At 49.6% G+C, this 25,097-nt stretch overlaps 1 protein-coding gene across 2 annotated transcripts in view; it reads right to left on the bottom strand.

Moving 5' to 3' along the window:
* The window catches only part of PRKCB (protein kinase C beta), a 235,662-nt gene that overhangs the window by 165,990 nt on the left and 44,575 nt on the right, over positions 1-25,097 (bottom strand). For both annotated transcript variants that reach the window (XM_070955146.1, XM_070955145.1), the window contains exon 3: positions 521-603. In XM_070955146.1, the coding sequence (XP_070811247.1) occupies positions 521-603 (83 nt within the window). The remainder of the gene's footprint in view (positions 1-520; positions 604-25,097) is intronic.

The following is a 25,097-nucleotide window of genomic DNA, read 5'->3' as shown; positions in this document are numbered from 1 at the left end:
TGCAGACACACCTGTAAATTAAGATAGTTGGGGGGGGCTGAAATTCACCAGGTATCGTGATCCCGGATAGGCCTCAATTCTGTTCTCCAGGCTTAGCCTTCCCTTATTTTTTGCAGCTAAAATACACACACACACACACACACACACACACACACACACACACACACACAGTACTTAAATGGAATTAAGGACACCAGCTGCAAAGGCTGTTCAAGGACTGAACATTCAAGTCTGCAGTGAACTTTCCTCCTGTTCAAATCAAAGCACACGAAATGTGCAATTTTGATTTTTTTTTTTTTTTAGATCTCCTAATGGAGCCAATTGGCTTTACCCACGTACATTCTGCCTTTAGATCATATAAATTACACACCCACTTTCCCTCCAGGGAAAGCACCCCCGAGCATCCCCAACTGGGAATGGGCTCCATGGTGTCAACCACAACCCCAGGCTGGCCCTCTTTAGTTGTTGCCCCTCAACCATTCCCTCCGTCCTTCCAGCCAGCTCTGCTGAGTTTACTCACGTCGGAGGCAGGTCCCTTGTCGGCCCCCGGGCAGGAGAAGGTAACAAACTCATGGCACCTCTTGTGGACAACGAAGCAACAAACTGCAACGAGAAAAGCGAGGATGCAGGTTAATGGGGGGGCTCGTGAGGTGTCTTCAGTCCGGTTTAGGGATAATCCTTGGGGTACCCCATGTTATCCCTGTCAGATCGTTTACTGCATTTCCTGAGGCTCACATCCTGATTTTGCATTTAATGTGGATTTTATGGCAAAAGTAATTTGTTTTCCTGTCTTTTAAAAAATAAGATGAATTTGTTTAATTTACAAATGTAACAAGATTATCCCTCAACTTTATATGGAGTGTGTGCATGTGTGTGTGTGTAAAAATAGACCTTGCAAGATTTTGCTCCGCAAAATTCATGAAGGATTTTGCAGAGAAATCCATTCATCTGTGTGAATTAGTGGCAAGCAAAGTCAGACTCTGCGGAGGCCTTTGCTAACTCTAGTGACCATGGCCCACAGCCAAGATGGATGGGAACTGTAATCCAAGACATTTGGAGATTGAGGAAAGGGGCCCAAGGGATGCGGTAAGATCAAGTTGTTTGTTTGTTACTCTACTTTGGGTGGTTTAGGGGTGGGGAATTTGTGGTGAGTGGGTGGGTGTTTGGGATTGTTATGTGTGTTGGACCTGGTCTTTGGGTGTTAAGTGAATTTTGTTGTATGGGTATACTGTGTATACACGTACAATGACAATAAAGTTGTTGTTGTTGTTGTTATTCATCATCATCATCATCCAAAGAACAGTTTTAGCAGATTCATTTTAATCCAGACTCAGCCCTTTGTGCCCAGGAACAATAAGGAAACAAGAGGCAGAGACTGGTCTTCGGATTATCCCTAAACCACAAACTCCGGAGTGAGTTGGTCGCTTAAATCTGCTGACAAATTACTCAAAACATCTGGCTCTCCTTCTGCACTTAACCAGCATTGCAAATCACTGATTTGTCCAGAGAGACCTACAATTCCTGGGTGATTCAGAAGCAGAGCTAATCCCCAAGTGCCACAATCTGTTTCTTCTGGTATGGTGGTATCAGTGACCTGCTCATTGGGCATCCAGATTCACTCCACATCTGCAACGATGGATCTGTGGGCTTTTACCACCCCAGTTACTCCTGTGCCCAGAGCAGAGGGACAACCGTACTTACCTATTTTATTTTATTTTATTTTATTTTTTTAGTGTATGGCACATGTTAGCCAGAGATCACCGAGTTAGCTGGCTGCCTCAGTGAAAGGAATTTTTTTGGGTGGTGTTACCTTTTACCCGCGGGACACCTGAATTCCGGTTGGCATTCGGGGGAGGCTCCTTTCTTGTCCCTACGCAGTTTGTTCGCTCCCGGGAATCGAACCGCTGAGCTGCAGACCTTAGTAGTGCACAAGCCCAGCATCTTACCACACAAGCCACCATGGTAATGCTTAATTTTTTTAAAAAAACCCAATCCTATTTATTGAGTTTATATGACCCCTCCCCCCATCCCAAGGAAAAGGACTCAGGGTGGCATGCAATAAAACAATATATTATAAAACCACTTTTATAAATATTGTAAAATACTTGGTAAAACTACTAAACCAGGGATGTCAAACTCAAGGCCCATGGGCCGGATCTGCCCCACAGAGTGCTTAGATCTGGCCCATGGGGCCACCCTGAAAACAGTGAGGGACTGACCCATGGTGCCTTTGCCAGCAAAAACAGGCTCCCGAGCTCCATTTGCGGCTGCGACTGTGTCCTGCACCCTCTGCCAGTGAAAACGGAGCTCAGGAGGGTCGCTCCATTTCCCCTGGCAGAGGGTTTCAGGAGGCCGTTGCAGCCGGAAACAGAGCTCAGGAGCCCGTTTTGCTGGCAGAGCACTTGGGCTGCCACAGGCGCCCCCGACATGAGTGACATCGAGTAGGCCATGCCCGTTCTGGCCACACCCATCCCGGCCCCCTGAGGTCAAACACAACCCTAATGAGGCCCTCAATGAAATCGAGTTTGACACCCCTGCACTAAACCAAAGCAATTAAACGTACATGAAAACAAGATCGGAAAAGGACTAAAATGTTATACATGGTGCAGCCAACATGTGCAAGCTTCCTGTGGCCGGTACTGTAAGCGAACATCGGTCAGGGAGGAAATGCAGATGAAAATGCATATACTGCGAAGGTTGAATGCATAAAAAAGCTGGGCTCTCCCAGTTCAAAGCCGTAAAGACGCCTCTTGCAAATGCCAGAATTGGCACAGCCGGCCCTCTTTGGGGCCTAGGGCTGCCCTCCAGATGTCTGCAAAGGACTAGCTGAGCCACCCACGGCAGATTGGGAGTGCGGCGCCATCTCAGCAATCGATCGATCGATCGATCGGGCCGTTCTTGCCACCAGGCTGACCGTGGCGAAGGGAAGCCATTTCGTTCACAAGGGAGCTCGATCGGCCTGCAGACTTTGCTGGGCAGGGGCAAGGAAGCAGAAGTGTGCAACACAGAGGCTGCCTGGCACTGCGTCTCCTCCTGCTGGCAGCCAAACAGAGGCCGGTGGGAAGAGAGGGGAGAGCACGTCAGACCGTAGCAGCTCAGCAGAGCAGAGCATCCACCCCAGGAGATAGTCAATTCAGTTATGATGGCCTTTTCATGTGATGCTAAACAAGAGAATCCATATGGCAGCTTAGAGGCTTTGCGGCATTTCATGCAGGGGAGGAGAGACCGAGGAGGAATACAGATTTGCCCAGTTCACATATCTCTGATTGGACTGTGACTGATACTCTTACCAATACTCCACCCAGGGAGGCTGTCTTTCCCTGGATCATGACTGCATCCATCCAGGGTGCTTCCTTGATGCCAAGAGCCCTTGTCCAGAAACTCCCCTCCAGCCCAGGCACAGGGCATCACTTCTGGTGAGCCTCTCGGCTATTGTGTGGCCCTGAGAATAAGACTCGCAGACGGTCCTCGCACAGCTCCTTGTGCCAAAAGGATCTTTCCCAGCTTCCAGACACAGACTGTGTACAGGTAGTCCTCGACCACAATAGAGCCCCAAATTTCTGTTGCTAAGCGAGACAGTTGTTAAGTGAGTTTTGCCTCATTTCACGACCTTTCCTGCCTTCGTTGTTAAGTGAATCACTGAAGTTGTTAAATTAGTGACACCATTGTTAAGTGAATCTGGCTTCCCCATTGACTTTGCGTGTCAGAAGGTCACAAAAGGGGATCATGTGACCCCCGAACACTGCGACCGTCATAAATATGAACCAGTTGCTAAGCATCTGAATTTAGATCATGTGACCCTGGGGAAGCTGCAACGGTCATAAGTGTGAAAAAGTCATGTCACTTTTTTCAGTCTTGTAACTTCGAATGGTCACTAAACAAGTAGTTGTAAATCGAGGATTACACGTACAGACATCAATAGGAGAAATCTAGAAAACAGGCTGCCTCTCACCTGAGATGGGCTTTTCAGTGACCCACCCCCCACCCCAGCATTTGCAGCTACTTGGGGAAGCCCGAAGGGTTGACAAAATGCACAGGGCAGGTTCTCTCTCCACCCCGCAAGGCAGCCCAACCTCTGCAGCTGCAAAAGACATCCAGGGCATCTCAAGTTATCCTGAGGATCTCCTGGATAAATTACTGGGTTCCCATCCTTCTCAATTTCTCAAAGAGAAAGGCAACCTGCCTTTCTCATCTCCCTTCCCCCTCCTGAGCTGAGCCTGCCCTTCTCAGCTTGGCCAAGCCGCCCTAGCCAGCCTTGGGGGTCCCGTTTTGGGAAGTTTTCATGGCTTGCTAACATAAACTACCTTTATTTATTTATTTAAGTATCAGCTGCCTTTGAGGCCCGGGGGCCTTCGGGTGGCGAAAAGGAAATCATCTTCCTCTAGTGGCTCAAGTGAAGATGCCGCGAGGAAGCAGCTACTGGGTGGATTACATCTGCATTCACACACACACACACAAACAAACAAACATATTGTTTTGAAGACCTTCGTTCCCCAATGCTTTTTACTTTGGCGAGCCTTGGAAACATGTCAGTTTCAATTCTATCAGAATGTCTCGGCAATTCTGTTTGCACTGCTCTGTTTTACTTATTGATGGTTTACATCCATGTAGTGGACAAGCAGCTTTTCCAAGCAAAATCTGTTCCAAACAGAGAACAGGCTAGTTGAAAAGGGGAGGGAGGCCCTGTATTTTCTCATAATGGTGTGTAAAGGCCACTCAAACTAAGCAAACACATTGTGTTGCCTCCTTGTGTTGAAATGCAGCAGCCTGATCTCCTTCCCCCTTTGCACTACTATTTTTTAAAACATGAAAGCAAAGAAGAGGGAAAGGAAGGGAAGCCCCTGAGCAGCATTTCCAAGTTTTCTCCCTTATGCAGCCTGGAGTATCCCCAACCACCAGGGAATCGAGAAGCAGAAACAAAGAAGGAACGTTCAAAGAAGCAAAGAAAGGTTCCCCAGAGATGGTCTGTAAACAGGGCACCTCCTCATTTAGAGCTGTCAAACCATGGGAGAGAAACGACTGGTGGCAGGAGATCCTTTGTTCTCTGCAGAAGACAGAAAGGGAGGAGACCAGCCCACTGCAGGGTACACCAAAAAGCCTTCTGACTAGTGGTGGGATTCAGCCGGTTCGGGCCAATTCAGGTGAACCAGTAGTTAAATTGCTGGCTGGCTTCACTCTTCCCGCCCCACCCCTGCCCCAAGGGCCCCATTTTGGCTCCCAGGTAAGTGCAGGGAGGCTTCAGGAAGGCTGCCTAGGCCCAAAACGGGCCGTGTGGGGGTCATGCCCCCCCACAGCTCGTTTTTGCTCCCAGGGGAGTACAGGAGGTCAAGTGCTGCCTGTCACACACCCCTGGCCACACCCACCCATCTGGCCATTAGAGCAGAGAACCAGTTGTTAAATTATTTGAATCCCACCACTGGAGACCATCTACAGTTGTTCCATGTATCACAGCCAAGTGGGAGAGGGGAGCTGACGCAAGAGGAGACTCTGGAGGGAAGGAAGTTGTTTGGGGAGGAGGCAGCCAACTGGGATGCTTCTGCCTGGGCGAACTTGTAGAGACAAGGGTGGACAGTCCATGCAGGAATTATCTCACTGCCAAGGAATGAGTGAGCTTGTTGGAGATGCAACAAGAATGGTGCCCCATTCGGACACATGTGTTTACAATAGCCTGACAGTCTAGTCCACAGGCGTCAAACCTGTGACACCACGTTGTCGTCACGTGACGCATCACATCTTTTTTCCCCTTCGTTAAACCGGGGGTGGGGGTGGCCAGCACATGATGCATCTGGCCCGTGGGCCGTGAGTTTGACCCCCCCAAGTGTCTTGACTGAGGCTCTCAATCAAGTCATTGTATATATTACTCTCCCATTGCCATTTTCTCAGACCTGTTCATGTTCTTTTGAATCGCATATCTACTACGTGGAACTGAGGGAATGGCTTCTCTGGGGCCTTCTCTTGGCTGACAAGCTAGTCCATCAACACTGTAGGCTGAGGAGTTCCAATCTTGAACTTTAAAATGTGTGGACTTCAACTCCCAGAATTCCCCAGCCAGCATGAGCAATTCTGGGAGTTGACATCCACACATCTTCAAGGTGTCAAGATTGGGAATACTCCGCCAGGAAATTATCCAGAACCAAAGACAAGATACAGAAGGAGGAAAGAAACAATGTAATTGACAAAATCAACTGTAACAATTGCAACCAATTCTAGTGGGACAAACATCAGTCAATTGAAAACCCAGAATCCGTGAACAGTAGCTGGCAGCCCATCGCCATGATCCCAAATCCCTAATCTCTACCCTCACTGACACGGAACAGCTCCAATTCAGTTGGAGCAATACAAGAGTCATCGGCCACGCTACCATCCTCCTCGCTGATGAGTTTATCGAAGCCTGGCACTCCACAAGCAATTCCAGCAACAGACACAACAACCTACAACCAGCCTGCAAACCTCTCGGAATTGACATCAACCATACAGCCAACCAGCGATGGCACCGACCATCAACCAACCCATGCGACCTCTTCCCCAACCAGCAGTTCACCTCCTAATGACCCTCACCGGACATGACCTCCCCATCGCAAGACCCATCACAAAACCCTCACCTGATGTGACCTCTCCATCTTAATACCTTCTGACCACACAAAGTCCTTATAAGCAGAAGAACACCAACACTGACATTCCCTAAACTCTGCTGAAGACATTACCTAGCCTGGTAATGAAACATTCAAAAGCCAACCCACAAGCTCAGAGAATGAACTTCCATCCTCATTGGGAACCCCTGCTGTAGGCTCCAGACCAGGGGTCACCAACCTTTCGGACCTCAGGGACCACTAAATTCATAATTTTAAATCTCGCGGACCACTAATATGATCTGCCGAATGACTGGCTGGGTGGGCATGGCTAGGTGGTCATGTGACTGGGTGGGTGTGGCCAACTCCTCACCTCCCCACCTGGGCTCCTTAGGGCCCCAACAGGAAGCAGTTGTTGGAGCTAAGCAGCCACCACGAGAAAGAGTTGGCAAAACAGCTCAGTTCAAATTGGATCTGGCCGAGAAGGAGGCTCAGCAGAAGCACCTCACTGAGGACTAGGAGCATAGGCTTTCCAAGCAGAGGAAAGACCTGGGGGAGTGCAAGGCCAGGTACCGGTGCCTGGAGGCTCAGCAGGCTGAGGTGGTCAGCCATTTCCAGGCCATGAGGCAGTCCCACTGGAACGAGACCCTCCAGCTCTTCACTACCAGCAGCACTTCCCTCCAGCCTTTGCCCAAAGCCCCACACCAGGAGGACGAAGCAGACCCCGAGTCGGAATTTCTGCTCCCCTCTGACCCACACAAAAAGACCCCAAAGGGGGAGATTCTCTGAAGCAACACAAACATTCATTGCAGGTATCCAGCCAGGGGCCATACTTTGAGGACCCCTGATTTAGTGCAGTATAAAAAATGCAAATGATTTTTCTGTGGAACACCAAAATTTTCGCGCGCACCACCAGTGGTCCACGGACCACCAGTTGGTGACCGCTGCTCCAGATAGTACTCCTGGGTTGGAAGACTGGATGGACTTGCAACTGATGAACACGTCCCTTATGGTCAGAGACTATGAACGGATCGTTAGGATGAAATGCAGGTCATTCATTCATGCATTTTGACCTGCCTGAGATACGCAGGTCAAAAGAGCCTGAGGTGGCCTCCACAGGGTCTGGCAGCTTTCATCAGAATGACAAAAATGTCTGCCCTTCACGGGTGTGTCTGTGGTGTTGCTCAAAGAGACAAAAAGGGTGGAGTTTGGGATGTGACATGGCTGCTTTCATCAGCCTGATCCCCCGGCCCACAGTTGGGGACATCCTGATGAGAAGCCTCTGTGTATTCTTTGCTTTCCCTTGTTTTTCTTCCTCCATCATTTGTTCTGTTTAGTTAAATAAAAGGATTGGGTTTTTTTAAAAAATGTGTTCTTTCAATAGGAAAATCGCAGGCAAAATTGGAAAGGTTTTTTGCTGCAGGAATCAGATCATCCATCTCCAATTCCGGATCCCCAGTTAGCAGCTGAACTCCCTCAAATCTTGGCTTCTGTTTGGGGTCAAAGGCAAAATCCTCACCCCTGCTGAGGACTTTCTTGAGGTTTTAACTCTCATGGTGACTGCAGGAAGAGCCCAGCAAATATTAGAAACTGTTTGGAAGCCGGGGGTTTAATCTGCTGTTGTTAAGCATATAAACAGGTGGCAGTTTTATCCGTTGCACATAAAAACCCGGCAGAGCTTCATTCACTGTCATGGATACCATCTTGATTTTTCTGACCATGCCCTATGGACGCCCCACTGGGGATTCCAGGAAAACAGAGGTTGTTTCCCCCAAATGGCAAAGAATTTTATCCCTGGGAGAAGCTGCTTCAGAGAACCTGCGTTATTTGGATATCTATTTCATCTATTTCAAGGCTGGCTTTTTGCTTTTTGCAGAACCACTTCCTGTTTTCAACAGACCACCTCAGGTTTGCCTTTGGGAGAAAGCCACCGCCCACGAGACCAGCAGGTGCTTCCTTTGGCCCACCCAGCCACGACCGGTGCCTAGCGGTGCCCCGAGACTGTGATGCTTGGCAGAAAAGGGAGGCAGGGGAGCCCGACCCAGCCACCGGTCCCCACCGAGCTCAGCTGGAATCCACCAGGCAGCCAAAAGCAAAGGCCTTGCTAGGTGACACAGCTAACCCCAGTGCAGAGACCAAGCGCTGCCTGCAGGCTCTGAATTCAAGCCTGGAAAAGGAAGCCAAAGGCCAAAATCCAAGATAAACTCAGACTGATCCAGTTGTTGGCCAATTAACAGAAGGCAACGTGGTTCACACTGGCAAATGCATTTACACTCCTGGAAACTCCTGGGACACACTTGCCCACTGTACATGGTGGTGTTTACAGCAGGATGCCATGGGTGGGAGAAAGCAACAGGGTGGCAGGGAGAAGGACCAGAGGAGGGCAAAATATGGTTGAAAAGATGGGAAGAACTGGTGGTTTCTGCCAAGGAGACCTTCCCTCTCCGTCTCATCTGGTGGGGACACTAGCAAGCTCCAGCCCCATCTCAGGCAGCAGCCAGCCTTGCCCAACACGCTCTCTGGATTAACTGAATATGGGGAACACCCAGGTAATTAAATGAGCTGAGTTCATGCGGCAAACTAAGATTATTATTAACCAGGTTTAATGTGCACTCACCTCTCCACTGCATCCAGTGGGGATAATGAGTAGGTTTAAGGCTGTTGCTTAAATGCTATATAGAGGTAATTAATAGCAGTAGACATATCTGCACTCCCCCCATTGGATACATCATCCCCTTCCCCCAGATGGTGTGTTGAATGGGTAGAAAATGAAGGAGGATCGCCTGGTGGCCTCCTTCTCACCTGTTCATCTCTGTGTTCCATACATACAACTGATAAGAACCTAAAGCCTCTCCCTTGGGGGCTGTCCACAGGGCTTGTGTCCAGCAGCTCTAGAAAGTTCTGATCGATTGAGTGGCTGATTGGCTGCTAATGTGAATTCCTGCCTGTTGTTCCCTTTGTCCCTGCTTTTAATCCCATTCTGCCAGTTAACTGTTCCTGCCATTTGCAGATGTTTCATAAATAAACATCAGGCTTTATTATATTTGAGCTGAGCTGAGTGGTGTGTATGCTTGTTCTGATCTGGATGGAGTGTGCTAGGCATAAATTAAGATGGAAAGTACCCACAGTAATTTTCCAACATAGCCACTCTTTTTCTCCCCATGCGCACCCCACCCACGTGCTCACAATCACAGCTCTGCAGAATGCGCTGGGGTCCCGAGGCTAAGATGTGTTTTTGCAGGTAAAGGTTGGATCTCACACCTTACTGGGGGGGTGGGCTGAGGTACAAGCAGGCTGCCACACATTAGCACTCCCTCCCAGCGGGCAGAGAGGTTTTTTTTTCAGAATTTCACAATTCAGTAAAGTGGAAAGCAAATGTCGACAACAAAGGTAACCTTTATAGAAAGTGCTAGGGGGAACACGGCTAGCTGAGGAATTCTGGGAGTTGAAGTCCACCCTACCCCACCCCACTTCAAGTGGCCAAGGATGAGAAACTCCGCTCTGGAACGTCCTGGGAAGTTTCGTGGAGAGCAGCTTTGCCCAGCCTTGTAATCTAAGAACCTTAAACAGGAAATCCTGCTAAGGGATGAAAGAGGGGGAGGGTTCCTGATATTGGGGCCTCAAAAGCAGTGGGGTAAAGAATGGCTCCCAAAGACATACACTCCTCCATACAGCATTGCCACTTTCATCTTGCTTGGAGCCCTCCAAGGAAAATCTTCAGTTCCTGGCCCTCCTTTGCCAATATCCTGATGGGAAATGTGATGCTTAGCTCCATCCTATACATCTGTGTAGCCCCAAGGATGGGGCAGGATTTGCACTCAGGTCAAGACAGTACAGCAGATCTCTACTTCTAAATCATTTGGCCCATTTTCTCCTGGCCCCGATAGAGGACTCATCCCTCAGAGGCTGTCCCTCGGGAGCCAAAGGGCACCAAAGTGCAGCCCAGCAGGCTGGGAGGGAATCAGGGGCTTTGCCTGCTCTCCGTGCAGACCTGGAAGGAGCTGCAGAGTTGGTCATCAGGGGAAGCCATTCTTCACCCACCGCAGAGGCCAGACCCTGGGTGCAGACTCAGATTCGCACCTGCCCTGAGGTTCTCGTGCTACCTTGCGTGAGGTTAGGGCAGCTGGTCCTCTCCTTATCTAGTGGACGCTTCCTGAGCAGGAGGAACCTCGGCCAGCCTTCTCTGCCTGCCAAGACAAGGAGAAGGGGCCTCCCTGGGGAAGCAGGGCACCTTGCCGCATTTTGCAAATTCTTCCCCCACCCCCTTTTAAAAAGGTCACGAAGGTTTAAAGGCTTGGTGGGCAAGTGGAGGGGGAAGAGAACTGGGATGGCTCCAGACAAAGTCCTCCTTGTGTAATCCTCTAGCCTGATTCATCAAATGTCACCATCGTCCATCTGGACCCCTCCCGCCTCGCATTTTCCCAGGGCTTCATCTGTCCTCTTTGTTTCTTGTTTCCACAAAAAAAAAAAAGAAAATTGTTCAGGAGAAAAAGATGTCATGCTGCACGCTTAGTTTGGACCAGCGAGGGTGATGTCCTCCTTGTGGAAACTCCCCCAAATGTTCTTTTCTGCAGGCCGAACAGACCTGAGCAGCTGATGCCACCCACCCACCGGGCCTTACCAAAGGGGTCGCCTCTTCGTATCAATTTTGTTGCTGCTCATGGGCAGGACCAGGGGCCCATCTGCACACTTGAAAAACACCACTTCCCCAGTGACTGACACACAATCCAAGAAACGACTCCAATTCTCCATAGTGATCCAATGTCCGATTTGAAAGAAATCTGGATATTGCAGCAGATGCTTCCATGCCTTGCCGGACTTTGGAACAAGCCGCCGCTGCAGTTTTTCTAACCCCCTGCCAAATCCTGCAGGCAGATCCCAGACTCCGGACTAGTTGCCAGTCTAAAGCCAGAGGGCAGCGAGGCGGTGGGTGGGGGACAAGTAAGGCTCTTTGCCCACCCACCCCCCACTTGAGAGCTGCACCACTGGAGTTCCTGCAGCAGCTCAGAGGTGGGTCTGCAGAGGGTCAGGCAGTGGATCAGCCTGATGTTCCTAGAGGACTCGGGAACCCCACTTCATGGAACGGAAGCGCCCCCCCCCTTTTTTTTCCTCCCCTCTCTCTCTCTCTCCCTCCATAGCCACTCTGCAACGGAGCCTTGCAAAGAAGCCCACCACTCTTCTCTTTTTACAGGCCTTGCTTCCATCGCTTTTGGGTGAGGAAGGAGCAGGGGCGTCTTTCCTTGCTGCTCCCCTGGAGAAGCCCCAGGGGGCTGGCCAGAGTCTGCTCACGCACCAGGGGTCCCAGAGCTCCAAAGGAGCATCCCCCCTCCCCCCAAGAGATCAGCCATACAGAGGCACCTGCTCGAAGGAATCGTGGGCCCTCCTCGGGCTTTGAGGGGGGGCTGCTACTTTTGCAGAGCCTTGGGGTGCTTTGTTGCCACCTGAAGAGGGGGAGCTGGGGAGAGGAGGTCACGGCCGTTTCTGAGCAAGGAACGGCAGCCCTTGGCTACGGCTGCAGTCCAAAGGGGCTGCATTCCGGTTCTGACATGCTTCTCTTCTCTGGGGTATTTCTGAATAAGAACAAGAGCCATTTTTCATTCATTTGGCCTCTTCTAACAGTGCAAACCAGTTGATTACTCATCAATCCTGGGGACAGAACCATTTCATTTCAAAAATGTGTGATCTATAATGATTTCAGGGTGAAAGAAAGAAGCCTCTTGTCCCCTGAAGTCCTGCTGTACTATAAATCTCACCCTCCCAGCCTTTGCCCACTCTTTGCCCATCTCTGCCATCCAGAGAATTGGCAGCAACCCCGCCCCAGCTGCAGCCAAGAGCAGGCCCACCTCAGGGCCCGCAGCCTTCTTGCCCCTTCTCCTCAGCCGGCCAGGGGAGCCTGCCTGGAAAGGCCCAAAGTAAACCCAAGCAGCGCCCTCAGGACAGCCAGCGGAGAAAAAGCCACGCTGAGGCCCTTTGGAGAAGCTGTCATGGAGGACAGCCAGTTTGCCTACAGGTGAAAGCACTAGGCGGCTGTGAATTCTAGTCCCCACTTTGCCATGAAAGCCAGCGACTTTGGGCCAATCACCAGGAGACGATGAGTTCTAGTCCTGCCTTAGGCATGAAAGCCAGTTGGCTGACTTTGGGCCAGTCCCTCCCTCTCTTTCAGCCCAGTCCACCTCACAAGGTGGTTGTTGTGAGGAAAATCGGAGGAGAAAAAGAGTCTTCCATATGTTTGTCATCTTGAAAGTTATTTATAAAAATAATAAAGACAGGATAAAAATCAAATCAGTAAAATAATTAATGAGCTGTGCCACCCTTCCCTCTCTGCCCCCAGCCTGCCACTCCTGAATAACTAGCACAGCCAATACTTATGGGTGAGATGGCCTGGCTCACAAACCCTGGGGAGGGCTTCTGCGGGTTCTCCCATACCGGTGAGCCTGTGGTCGCCCATGTCCGCGGCTGCCCATGGACCAGCCCTTCTCCTGAGGTCTGGTGACCACCTGGGAACTCTCCCCCTGGGGCTGGACGGCATCCCCGCTTTCTCTTCCATCCAACCTGTCCTTCCTTCCCTTCCTTCTAGTCCTTCCTTGCCCTCCCTGTGAACTGCCTTTAATTTGCACTTAATTAACAGCCTTTCATTTCAGAAATCATCCAGGCATCCCAACCATTTCAGGAGAGCACCTTCCAACGCGCTGCCACCAGCTGTGCCCACCCTGCACCAAAGGGCAGCCACATCTGCTTCAGCTCTGGAGCTGCCCAAATTTATCTGACTGATGGAATCTGGGACAGCAACTGCGAGAATCGATTAGCCAGCATGAGCTAATTACGGAACGCCTTTCAGTTTGGAAGAAGCATCTCCTGCTTGGACAGTTCTGGCTTTCCTTCCCTTCCTTGGCTGCAGCCTTCCTCGCCCCTCTTCCCAGGGGAAGCATTAATTCCCAGCCCAAGAACGAGGCAGAGAGGTGGCGGCAGCAGCTGGAATCAGAAGGCCACAGCCCAGGGAGACATGTGTGTGCGTCATAGAGTGTGACTGTTTTGTCTGGCAGCCACTTCCATGACTGGCAGGGCCAGCAAAGAATTTTTACATGGAAGAAAACACCAAAAACAACGATCTGAAGTGAGATGGCTCAGAAGACTGGGTGATGGGATAAACAAGCAATCCAGACCGCGGGCAAACAGAGGGCAAGGGGCAAGTCTAAAGGAGGTTTTAGGCTTTAGGGACAGAGACCTTCTAGAAATGCAGAAATCCACTGCAGCAAACCAGATCCAGCTAGAGGAGAGGGAACTAACCATTTCTTGTTTGTCTGTTTGTTATCTATTTATTTAACAGAATAACAGAGTTGGAAGGGACCTTGGAGGTCTTCCAGTCCAACCCTCTGCCTGAGCAGAAAACCATTTTCTATTCCAGACAAGTGGCTGTCCAATCTCTTCTTGAAAGCCTCCAGTGATGGCAAATCATTCCACTGGTTTATTGTTCTCGCTGTCAGGACTTTTTTTGTTAGTTTTAGGTTGCTTCTCTCCTTAATTAGTTTCCACCTTTATATTTATATCTCACTTTTATTATATTTAAAAATAACTCAAGGTGACAAACATATGTAATACTCTTTCCTCCTCCTCCTTTCCCCACAACAACCGCCCTGTGAGGTGGGCTGGGCAGAGAGGGAGGGGCTGGTCCAAGGTTACTCAGCTGGCTTTCATGGCTAAGGGAGGAACTTACCATCTCCTTTCTAGCTTGGTGCCTTAACAATTACAGCAAACTGGCTCTTATGATTAATTATCTGTGCCTCTGTTTTAAATTTTGTATTCAATTTATGTTTAATATGTTTGTTTATGTTTATAATATTTGACTTGTACATGGCCCAGAGTCTCTATGTGAGGGAGATGGGCAGTTTCTAAATATGATAAATAAATAAAATAAATTAAAACTTATCTTGAATGTTTAAAAAAACCTGTAATGGCAGTCATCACATCAATGTCAGGGGTGCATTAAAGTTCCGGAAGAGAATTTAAACCCTACTCCCCAAAACCCAACACAAAAAATGGGTATTGGACAGCCAGACCATTAAGACTGCAGATATTGTAAAACACTGACCATTCAGAATCATAAAAGAGCATCTGAATTTGGCCCAGAAACTGACAGGCCAACAAACTACGCTTCTTTTCATTGTAGTTCTGGGGTCCTTTGAACAAGCCTGGTTGGGCCCATTAAAACTGCCAATTTCTCCCCAGGTTGTGCCAAATACCAGCCGTGTTTAAGGCAACTCAAACCCAGCCTGGCAGGTGGCTGAGCCTGATCTCTATGAACCTGTGCCACAGATAACAGATTGGTTGTATAAGAATTACTGCTCACCCACAGGAAGATGGAGAATCTATCGACAGGCAACCTGTGTTTCCAGGCAACTAGTAATGAAACCTCTCAACTCAAATGTAATGTTTCTGAACCTTAGCAACTTTAAGATGTGTGGACTTCAACTCCCAGAATTCCCCAGCCAGCCATGCCTCTTAAAGTTGCTAAGGTTCAAAAACACTTCTGTAATTTGGATCTTCTTAAGCACACAGCCAAAGTGTTTGATCAGAGGAAGCAACTTGGTTACCCAACTGAAGCATTGGAGCCTTTGGGCTGTAGGAGCTTCTGGAATTGTTCTTATTTTGAGGCGGTCCATAAATTGGTCTCTCCCTCATGCACAACTCTTTAAAAAGTGTCTAACTCTTTAAAAATTATACTTTGGCTGTCCTCTACTCTTCTGGCCTGGCCTCTCCCCCACGCCATCGTGTTTCTCCTGGGTTAATTATCCACTTTTGTACATTTAATCCTTAACAAACACCCCCCCCCCCTTTCATGCTGGAAAGAATGGAGTGGGACCAGCATTTTGGGGGTGGGGGTGGGGTTCTTTATTTACCCTTGTGTAGCAACCAGCAAATCAATGCAGAGGCCAGGGGAGGTGCACCTCCCCCCTTTTCAGCCATTCAGCATGTTGCCTTTGGAATAGACAATAGGGCAGCAATGGGCAAGGTACATTTCCTCGGTCTCTCCTGCCACGGCTGTGTTCATTAGCCACAGAGCAGATGCCCCAGGTGAAGGTGTGTGGGAGGGCAACCAGTTCTTTAAACAATCAACCTTGGCATTTGCTCCCCCCACGGCTCCAGCGGTTTCTGCCCTTTGCAGAATTTTACATCCGTGCAATTTCTCCACAAAAGGTGCCTGGCTGGCATGTTTTCTTTATGCCACACACCTCACCTGCAAACAGCTTTTTGCAAAGCAGTGCCAAGGCACAAGGCACCTTCAGTTGTGGGCCCATTTACCCCCCACGGGAGATTTTAAATTACACAGGAACTGGTTAAAGAACTGCCACTTTGAAGCCCGTGCCAAGGAAAGCCGGTGGAGCCTTCAAATGCGGGACAGGGGGCCTAACGCAGCAAGGCCAGGCCTCCCCCAGCCCAACACTGGGGGCAGGGGGGATGCACAGATCATGCCCCCACATCAGATCCCTGAAGAGGAAACCACATCAGCAAGGGAGTGGATGGTATTTCAGATTGAGAAATTCTTTCAGGGATTGACCAGAGGAAAGGGGGGGGCACAGAAATAGGGAGGGGAGAGTCAGATTCTGCACAGATTCTGCATTTCAGGGAAGGCAAAACCCACAAGCTTTTGGTTCTCTGGAGACCCCAATTCATTTCTTGCTCCTCTCTTCCAGGGCACTGGTGCTGGCAAACTGCCAGCTGCTTCTACAAAGACGGAATTCTTTCAAACGGCAGAGACAGAGATTGCTGGCGTGTAGGCGAGAACTGTGGCCGCCATGGGACCCCACCCTGCAGCACCACATCAGCCTCCACCCCCCACGGCAGGACCACTTTCTCCAAGGAGATCCAATTCGTCCACTGCACTCATCCTAACTAGGGGCGCAGGGGGCTCCCCAGGTACAAGCAGTGGGGATGTGGGGACCCAGAAACGCTCTTTCTCTGAAGCGATCGCCACCTTGGAGCGGACTTGCCCCAAAGGTCAGGATGGTACCAATCCTGCTGTCTTCTCCTAGAATGGCCAAATCAGACATTTTCTGCAGGTGGACGGTAGCATCCCTGGATCCCTGATTGGCCTCAACAGAGTTGACAATGTCCTTATACCGTCTTGTTGCGTTTACGGTTTGATTCTTATTTTGTTGTTTTAATGGCTTATTGCAACCTGATGAAAATCAGTAAAACAGAGTTGGAAGGGACCTTGCAGGTCATCGAGTCCAACCCCCTGCCCAAGAAGGAGACCCTACATCTGCCTCTACCTAGGATCGAAGGTCTTCTAGTCCAACTCCCTGCTCAAGCAGTAGACCTTATATTATTTCAGACCAAAAGATGATCTAAAATTTTATACCATTTTAAATCAGAAGATGCAGCCCTTTGGAAAATAGCACTTAGCACTTAGACTTAGATACCAGTGGTGAAATCTTCCGTGGTTTGCCATCGGTTTGCTGCCTATGCATGCGTGGGGCATGCCAATCGCACAGCACACGTGCATACACTTGCACAATGCGCATTAAACACGCGCTTCACACAGAAAAAGGAAGCTTAAGAAGGTAAGTAGAACAGGTGGAGGGGGTAACAGTTGTGCCATGTGATTTAGATTCACTAGAAGGCAGGATTTCCTGAACCGGTGTGAACCGGTAGCATTTCACCCCTGTTATATACCTCTTTCAGTGGTGGGTTGCCCCTGGTTCACACCAGTTCTATAGAACCGGTAGTAAAACCAACGGAAGGCTCCGCCCCCAACCCTGACATCATCAAAATGCTTCTGCGCACGCGCGCGGCCCTGCTGCAAACCGGTAGTAAAGGTAAGTAGAACCCACCCCTGACCTCTTCACAGTGCTTTACAGCCCTCTCAAAGAGGTTTACAGAGTCAGCCTCTTGCTGGATCCTAATTTTACCCACCTTGGAAGGATGGAAGGCTGAGCCAACCTTGAGCCGGTGAGGATTGAACTGCTGGCAGTGCGCAGAGTTAGCCTGCAATACTGCACTCTAACCACTGCACCACCATGTCTCCTATAAGGAGGGAGTTGAGGACTCTTGAACTCATTGGGGATGGCTGCCCTGCTGGTATTTAGGAGGATTTTGTTGGGTTTTTTTGTTTTCAGGCAAGTCCAGATGGGGCAGAGGCAGAAATGCCATGGTAGTCCGTTTGTCAGAAGCAGATGGGGCCAGAAAATGACCCCTGGAGCCCACAGCTGACTCTTTAATGTTAGCAGATGCTCTGCAATTATAAGCTTCCCACTTCTCCCTGACTTCTTCTCTGCACAGGCTTCTTCTCACCCGCCTTCTGCCTTCCCTACATTCAGGAGAACACCTCCCGCCCCCAGCTGATCAACAGGAAAGGAGGAGCCCTTAAAATGCTAGGAGATCTGCCTTGCTGCTCTTCAGAGGTCTCCCCTCCACCTCCCAGCCCACCCTGCTCTGCTGGATTTCTCTAACAAAGTTAGAAAGAGGAAACTAAGAAGCCTCTTTGTCACTATCGCCACCAGCAAAAGAGTCGGAGGCCCTTGGAAGGAAGTTCCTCTAAGTGTTATCAAGGGCTATTTTAACCCACAAGGTTTCCGATGCCTCTGCTGCAGGCCCACTTATTTCTTCCTTCAAGAGAGGGCAAACGTGCCCTCCCCCACCCCGCTAGGAGGCCTGAAAAGCCACCATCTGGCAAGGGGCTGGCCATGCTGGCCACTGGTGGACCCCTCACAGACGCCCCTCTGGCCTCCTGCACCAAACCCCAGGATCTTTCTCCAGCCTTGTGCCACATAGGCCCAGATGCCCAGCCACCAGCCAGTCCTTGCAAGCTACCCTGGCTCACACCCAGAGGCAAGCATTCAGACCCAAGAAGAAAGGCCCTTCTGTACCATCTGAAAAGCCTTTTCCTTCCCTCTCTCCCTTAAGGTGCCTTATTCTCCCCCTGCCTGCCCTGCCACAGCTCCTTGCATCCCAAAAGGGGAGGGGGTGCGGGCCCCGAAGGACATCTTCTTCAGTGAAGACCGCAGGCACAACCTGGGCTGGGCCTCCTCAGGAGGTTTGCAAGAAACCAGCATTGGGGAGGGGGGGGTTGTCAGGCTCTGCCACTGGAGGGAATCACCCCATCTGGCCAGCCAGCCCCTCTTCCAACCAGCAGCATCCCCGTCTTCTAAACCTCACATCCACCTGCCTGGGCAGAGTCCAGCATAGTAAACCAAGGTCTGCTAGAGGGAAGGCAGCACCCAGGGAGCCTTCCCAGATGCAGCTGCCAACCGCTTCCAAGCTTTCTCCACTCCAGCTCCCTTCAAGGAGCTCCCACTCACCTCCCGCTGCTTCATCTCCCCTATTTAAATCCAGAGCTTCACCTCCTTTGAAACGGCATTCAGCCCTTCCATTACATCAGAGGGAGGAAGGGGGGGGGGAGAGAGAGAACCTGATCCATTTTATTCACTTTGCAAAATTATCTCCTTCAATATTACTCCCCCTCCCTTCCTCCCTCCCAAGCAGCAGATCCACCTGACAGTCTCTGACACTTGGCAAGACTTGCAAATTATCATCCAGGGAGAGAAGAAAGGAACCCCCTCCTTCCTCCCGCCATTAATCCTGCTATTAGACTTTCTCTCCGGCTTTGACAATAGGGAGCACCTGATTTAGAAGCACCCCAACCCAACTCGAGTCCTGGAGGGTGGAGAAGAGAGGCTGTTGCCGGGGCAACCCCTTGCGATGATCTGTTGCCCCTCGGAGAGGTCCAGAAGTTGCCCCATTGAAAGTCTACCAGGGAGGTGACTTTCCCAGCAGCCAGGAATGGGTAGGTGGGGGGACTGGCCCAGGAGAGTCAACCCACCAGCAGCATCACCTGCACATTTATGCGTGTGTATCTGTGTGTCTGTGTGTCCTCAGCTATGTCCTCAGCTATGTCCCAGACTTAATGAGGAAATGAAAGCATCTATGGAGATTCTCTGTCATCCAGGTCATGGTTGTCGCAAAGGTGCTTTTTCAAGAGGCAACTGGACTTTCTGGTTTTTCTCTGAAGACGTTTCGCTTCTCATCCAAGAAGCTTCTTCAAATGAGAAGTGAGAACAATCAACCAATGGAATGCCTGGTCTCCAGAAGTTGTGGCTGCTCCATCACTGGAAGCTTTCAAGAAGAGGCTGGACAATCATTTATCTGAACCGGTACAGGGTTTTCTGCTTGAGCAGGGGGTTGGACTAGAAGACCTCCAAGGTCCCTTCCAACTCTTCTGTTATTGTTATTCTGATATTCTATTAAAGGGAAACTCTCTTTGCAGGACCACTCCCCCCATACTCACACATTGAGTATGTGCCATCCCTCCCTCCCTTGAAGCCCAGGCCTGTCCTCAGTGTATGCCACTGTAGCTCCCTTGGGCTTTGCCACAAGAGACCCAGCAGCTGCTTTCTAGGATGGCAAGCAGATTGCTCTCTGCTTCCAGTCCATGAACAGCCAGCAACCTTCTGCAAACAAAGCTCCTGGCTTCTCCCCAGCCCAGCAAGGACATGAAGTAGAAGAAAATCCACACAAAACGCAGCTCGGGGACCCCGCCTGCTTCCCTGCTCCACCCAAACTGTGGTGGCTGCAGGCTGGTGTGGGTCATTGATCTGACCCAGAGCTTCTGTACTGGAAAGTTGCTGATTTGTGCAGAGAAGAGAAGGAGCCAAGGAGGAGGAGGAGACCTTGGGGATGGACAGAAGAGCATCAGTAAATCTGAAGGCCAACCCTCACCCTGACCAAGCCTTTCGCTACCAAGGGTTGGCCAGAGAAGCGATCCTTAAGAAAAGGTACCGTTTAATCCAGGAAAAGCCCGGTTGGTCCTCCCTTCATCTGCTTGTTGACCGCTGAGTCCCTCCCTCACGGTACGCGAGTTTGAAGGCTGACTTGAAACAAGGCCAGTTTTGACTAATCTCCTTTTATTTACTTGTTTTGCTTACATTTCCTATTTCTAGGCCACTCATCTCCCTCAAAGGAAGGGAGGGGAGTCCCTTCACCTTCTGTGCCCCAAAGACATCTCTGGCTACAGGCTCTTGACCCGGAGAGAAGGCCCAAATATTTAATTCTGGGTCTTTAGCCTCTTGGTGCTGCCCACGGTGGTCTGGGCAAAGGTCCACCCTGGCCATTTAGGCTCTCTAATCTTCTGCCAGGCGCTTTATTTTGGTAGCCTGGTCAGTTATCTAAACACAACTGCCCTGGAAGTTTCAGAACCTATAAAGCTCGCATTCAACCTGGTGATTCTAATTTTGCTTCCCACGTTGTCTTCTTCCACACGAAGGACCGTTGTTTGGCCCTGACTTCCTTATTGAGAGCCGCATACAGTAATCGAGAGACCGTAATTACTTAAAGCATCTATAATCCATTTCCCTGAGGATCAACGAACATGAAACCCAGTCAGTAGCTGCGAGAAGCTTCAACTACCTCTCTGTTGTATCATGGACTTCTTTTCAACTGTATTAATACTATACACCTAGGCCCAGGATGGCGAACCTATGGCACGCTGCTAGAGGTGGCACGCAGCGCCCTCTCTGTGGACACGTGAGCCATCGCCCCAGTTCAGCTCTGCTGCACATGCACAAGCGACTCCTGCCAGCCAGCTGGTCTTTGGGTCTCTGTAGCGCATGCAGGGGGTGGGGCACATGCGGGGGGCCGCACGCGCATGCATGGGGGTGGGACACATGCACAGGGGCCATACACACATTGCATTTTGAGGGTTCGAGCACATGCGCGCACATTCGCAGGCGCATATGCTTTGGGCACTTGGTCCAGAAAAGGTAGCCATCATTGACCTAGGCAATGTGGGTGCAGGTAGTCACTGACTTACAATGTTCACCAGAAGTTGCAACGGCACTGGAAGAAGTGACTTACAAGTGATCCTTGCACTTACGACGATCTCTACAGTTATGTGATCAAAATGTGGGCACTTGGCATGCATTTATGACGGCTGCACTGTCCCACTTAGTGTCCCAGGGTCCTGTGGTTGCCATTTGCAATCCTCCCAGCTGGCTTCTGACAAGCAAAGTCAATGTGGGAAGCCAGATTCACTTAATGACTGCAATGATTCACTTAACAAATGTGCCCCCCCCAAAAAAAGGTAATAAAATCAGACATGACTCACTCAATCACCAACTTGCTTAGCAATGGAAATTCTGGTCCCCAGAACCAAGCATCTCGTTCCCCAATGAAGGAGAATATTTGTAGCTCAGGGTCGAAATGAGGGGCACTTGGTGCTCTCTGAGCTTGGTGGTTTTCTTGCCGACATTTCCTTACCCAACTAGGTAACATCATCAGTGCTAGGAGGGAGGGAGTGGGGTTTGCTTTCTATTTATGTATTAGTGGCAGTAAACAATATCTCAATCAAGGAACTACCAACTTAGACAAATAATGAAGCAGTAAAGCAGCCTCTAATCAAGGAACCACCAAGAAGAAAGCAACCCTCCCACCAACAGGGCAAGCCGCTTCTATCTAACCCGACAGCAAACCCCGCTCTCTCCTAGCACTGATGATGTTACCTAGTTTGGGTAATGAAACGTCTGCAAGAAAACAAACAAGCTGAGAGAGCACCAAGGGCCCTTCATCTCATTCATCTGCATCCCTCACACTGTCTGCATGTTAAAAGGTAAAGATCACAGTGACTAAATCCATAGTCAATATCGGAAACATTTCTGCCTAAGCCAGTCTGATGAAATGGTTAAGATGCTGGACTAGAAACTAGGAGAGTCGGGTTCTTGTCCACAGTCAGCCACAGAAGCTCACTCTGACAATGTTGGGCCAGCTACTCTCTCAGCCCATCTCACAGGGTGGTTGTTATGGAGAAAGTGGAAGGCAGGCAGGGTGTTATATACACTGCCTTGAGTTATTCAATTCCCCACAAATTCAAAGAAATAACATATCGAAGAATGAAGAAACAATTTGAAACTTCTAGAGACTGAATATGGAGGAGGACCACAAGCAGAAGCTACCACTCTCTTGAACATCTGCTCAATCTTTCTCATCCAACTTTCTGGCCAAAGGAAGTTCTGCTTGGTGCATTCTCACATTATACTAAGCTCAATTAATATTAATCTTGGTTAGGTTTGTTATGGCTCAACCCATTCTACCAATCCAAGCCATTTGCTTCACTCAGCCCAGAGAATTATTAAGTCACTGGCTTAACTATATTGGTGACTCTGGATTGCAGGTGGAAACCAAGAAGAATTTCAGTGGCAACATGTGTGCTTCTGCAGTAAATGAGACAGCGACTAAACTGAGAGTCAGGCCTGAAAGCCATTTCTGTTGTTGTGCCTTCAGGCCTGCCACATTTCTTAGTGTGGGAAACTGGGAGGGGGGGTTGTATGGAGCATGGGTGATACATAGTTATAATAACACTCCTTTCCCAGAAAGTCAAGGCCATCTTGCCCTGCACCTGGGAGCAGTGGTGAAATCTAAAATTTGTTACTACTGGTTCTGTGGGCGTTGCTTGGTGGGGGCGGGTAATGTGACTGGGTGGGCGTGGCCAATTTTTTTTTACTTTTAAAACCATTTTTTACATGTAAAACCATGTTAAAAATGCTTTCAAAAGGCTCTGACGATCCCAACTGAGTTGCCTGATCGGGTTAGGGTTAAGGTTAGGGTTAGGGTTATAGATCTCCACCCTGTGCAAAGTGAGGGATGCTGTGGGTGCCCTTTCATGGTGCTTGGAGGTTGGGGGGGGGTGTCTGAATGGGGAAACAACAGGGTAAGACAGAGCAGCTGTGGGAAGGGGCTTCTTTGTATGCGGGTTTACCCGTCTTTGGTCCAGGATGGGATTGCACTACCCCAGATGGAGCATAATCTGGGGATCCTCCAGGATTCACGACTTCTGCGGAAGGAGCAAGTGGCATTCGTGACTAGGAAGCCCTTTGCTCATTTCACCTTCTGCACCAGTTATACACCCTTTCTGGATTGAGAAGCCCTTCTTCCAGTCACTCATAGCCTGCTCATCTCCATCATGGACTGCTACAATCGCTCTGCATGGGACTGGCAGCAGGGGTGGGTTCTACTTACCTTTACTACCAGTTCGCAATGGGATTGTGTGCCTGTGAGGTTTGCTCGCGCACGCGCCTTGCTTCTGCGCATGCACAGATCACTGATGATGACATCCGGGGCAGTGGGCGGGGCCTTCCGCCGGTTTTACTACCAGTTCTTGTGAACTGGTCCAAACCGGGGGGAACCCACCACTGACTGGCAGAATGCAGCAGTGTGAGCAATTTTTGGCACCCCTAGAGTTGTGCATGTAACACCTCTGTGCATGAGCTGCATTGGGTGCCAGTTAGCTTCAGGGTCCAATTCAAGGTGTTGGTTATCACCTTTAAAGCCCTTTGTGGCATGGGTGCAGGTTACCTGAGGAACTGTCTCACCTTAATTATATGGTCCTGTCCCACCCAATCAGGCAGGGAAGGTACATTGTGGATCCCATCAGTTAAAAGAATTTCCAACTCGTGGGATCCAAGAGGACAGCCGTCTCTGCCATAGCCCCTGCCCTTCGGATCCTTCTCCCTCCAGAGGTGCATCCAGAAAGAGTGTGAAGACCTGGGTCTGCCAATTGGCATGGGGGAGTGAGAGGGTGCTGTGCAACCCTGGGGGTGATTGGTGCTATGAGGGTGAGCTTTTTAATTCTTTAATATGTTTAGCTTAACCTTTTTAATTCTGTTTTAACTTGGTTCTTATCTACGTTTCTATATTATGAGATGTTTGCTGTATTATAAATTGCCCAGAATCACTTAAGTTTGATGGGCAGGATGGAAAATGTGATGAATAAGTAAATAAAACAAATAATAGAGATACCAAACAATGAAGAATGTCACCGTATGTTAAAAATATCCACCCCTGCTCAAAAACACAACTGAATGAACTTGGCAGTGCTCTAGACAGCATCCAGGTTAAATAAATGGAGGAAGAAATAAAAGCTCAGCCGATTCTGGTGCCAACTACTGATCACCCAACTGAGAAGATGTAAATAACACCTTCCAAAAGCAAATTGTAGATCTTTCAGAGAGGCATGAAATAGTAGTGATGGGGGACTTTAATTACCCCAACATCTGTCAGGAAACAAGCTCTGCCAAGCGTTTCTCCTCCAGGAAATTCTAAACTAACTTGCTGACAACATTCTCCTTTGGCAGGTGGGGGGAAGGGGAAAGGCAGAATTTCAACTTTCCAGGGCCCAACAAATTGCATCCCAGAAAGCTGGAGGAACAAGATAGTGATCTGGCTGAATGCCCTGCCTCTCCCTCTTGCAAGAGTGGCTGAAGAAACACTGAAAAACTGGAAGAGGGCAAACATTGTTCCTAACAGGAAAAAGGAAAAGGAAGATTCAGCCAAATAGGATTGCAATAGGAGGGAAGTGATATCTGGGAAGATTTCCTAGCAAACAACTAATTGATACGGTTAAAAAAAAACCCTCCCTTTTTAAAACACTGCAATCCCTTAATTTGGGGTAGAGTCAGGGTGACTGAATGGAGCTGAACATTTACTGGCCGGATGCCCTTCCTGATGCCATGCAGGTTGGCAGCAGATATTTTTTCACTG

This window comes from Pituophis catenifer, unplaced genomic scaffold (genome assembly GCF_029215685.1).
Source record: "Pituophis catenifer annectens isolate HBS135680 unplaced genomic scaffold, rPitCat1.0.hap2 SCAF_16, whole genome shotgun sequence".
NCBI classification, from domain to species: Eukaryota; Metazoa; Chordata; class Lepidosauria; order Squamata; family Colubridae; genus Pituophis; species Pituophis catenifer.
Note: the sequence above shows the minus strand (reverse complement) of the source record. Positions and strands in the feature narration are given on the sequence as shown.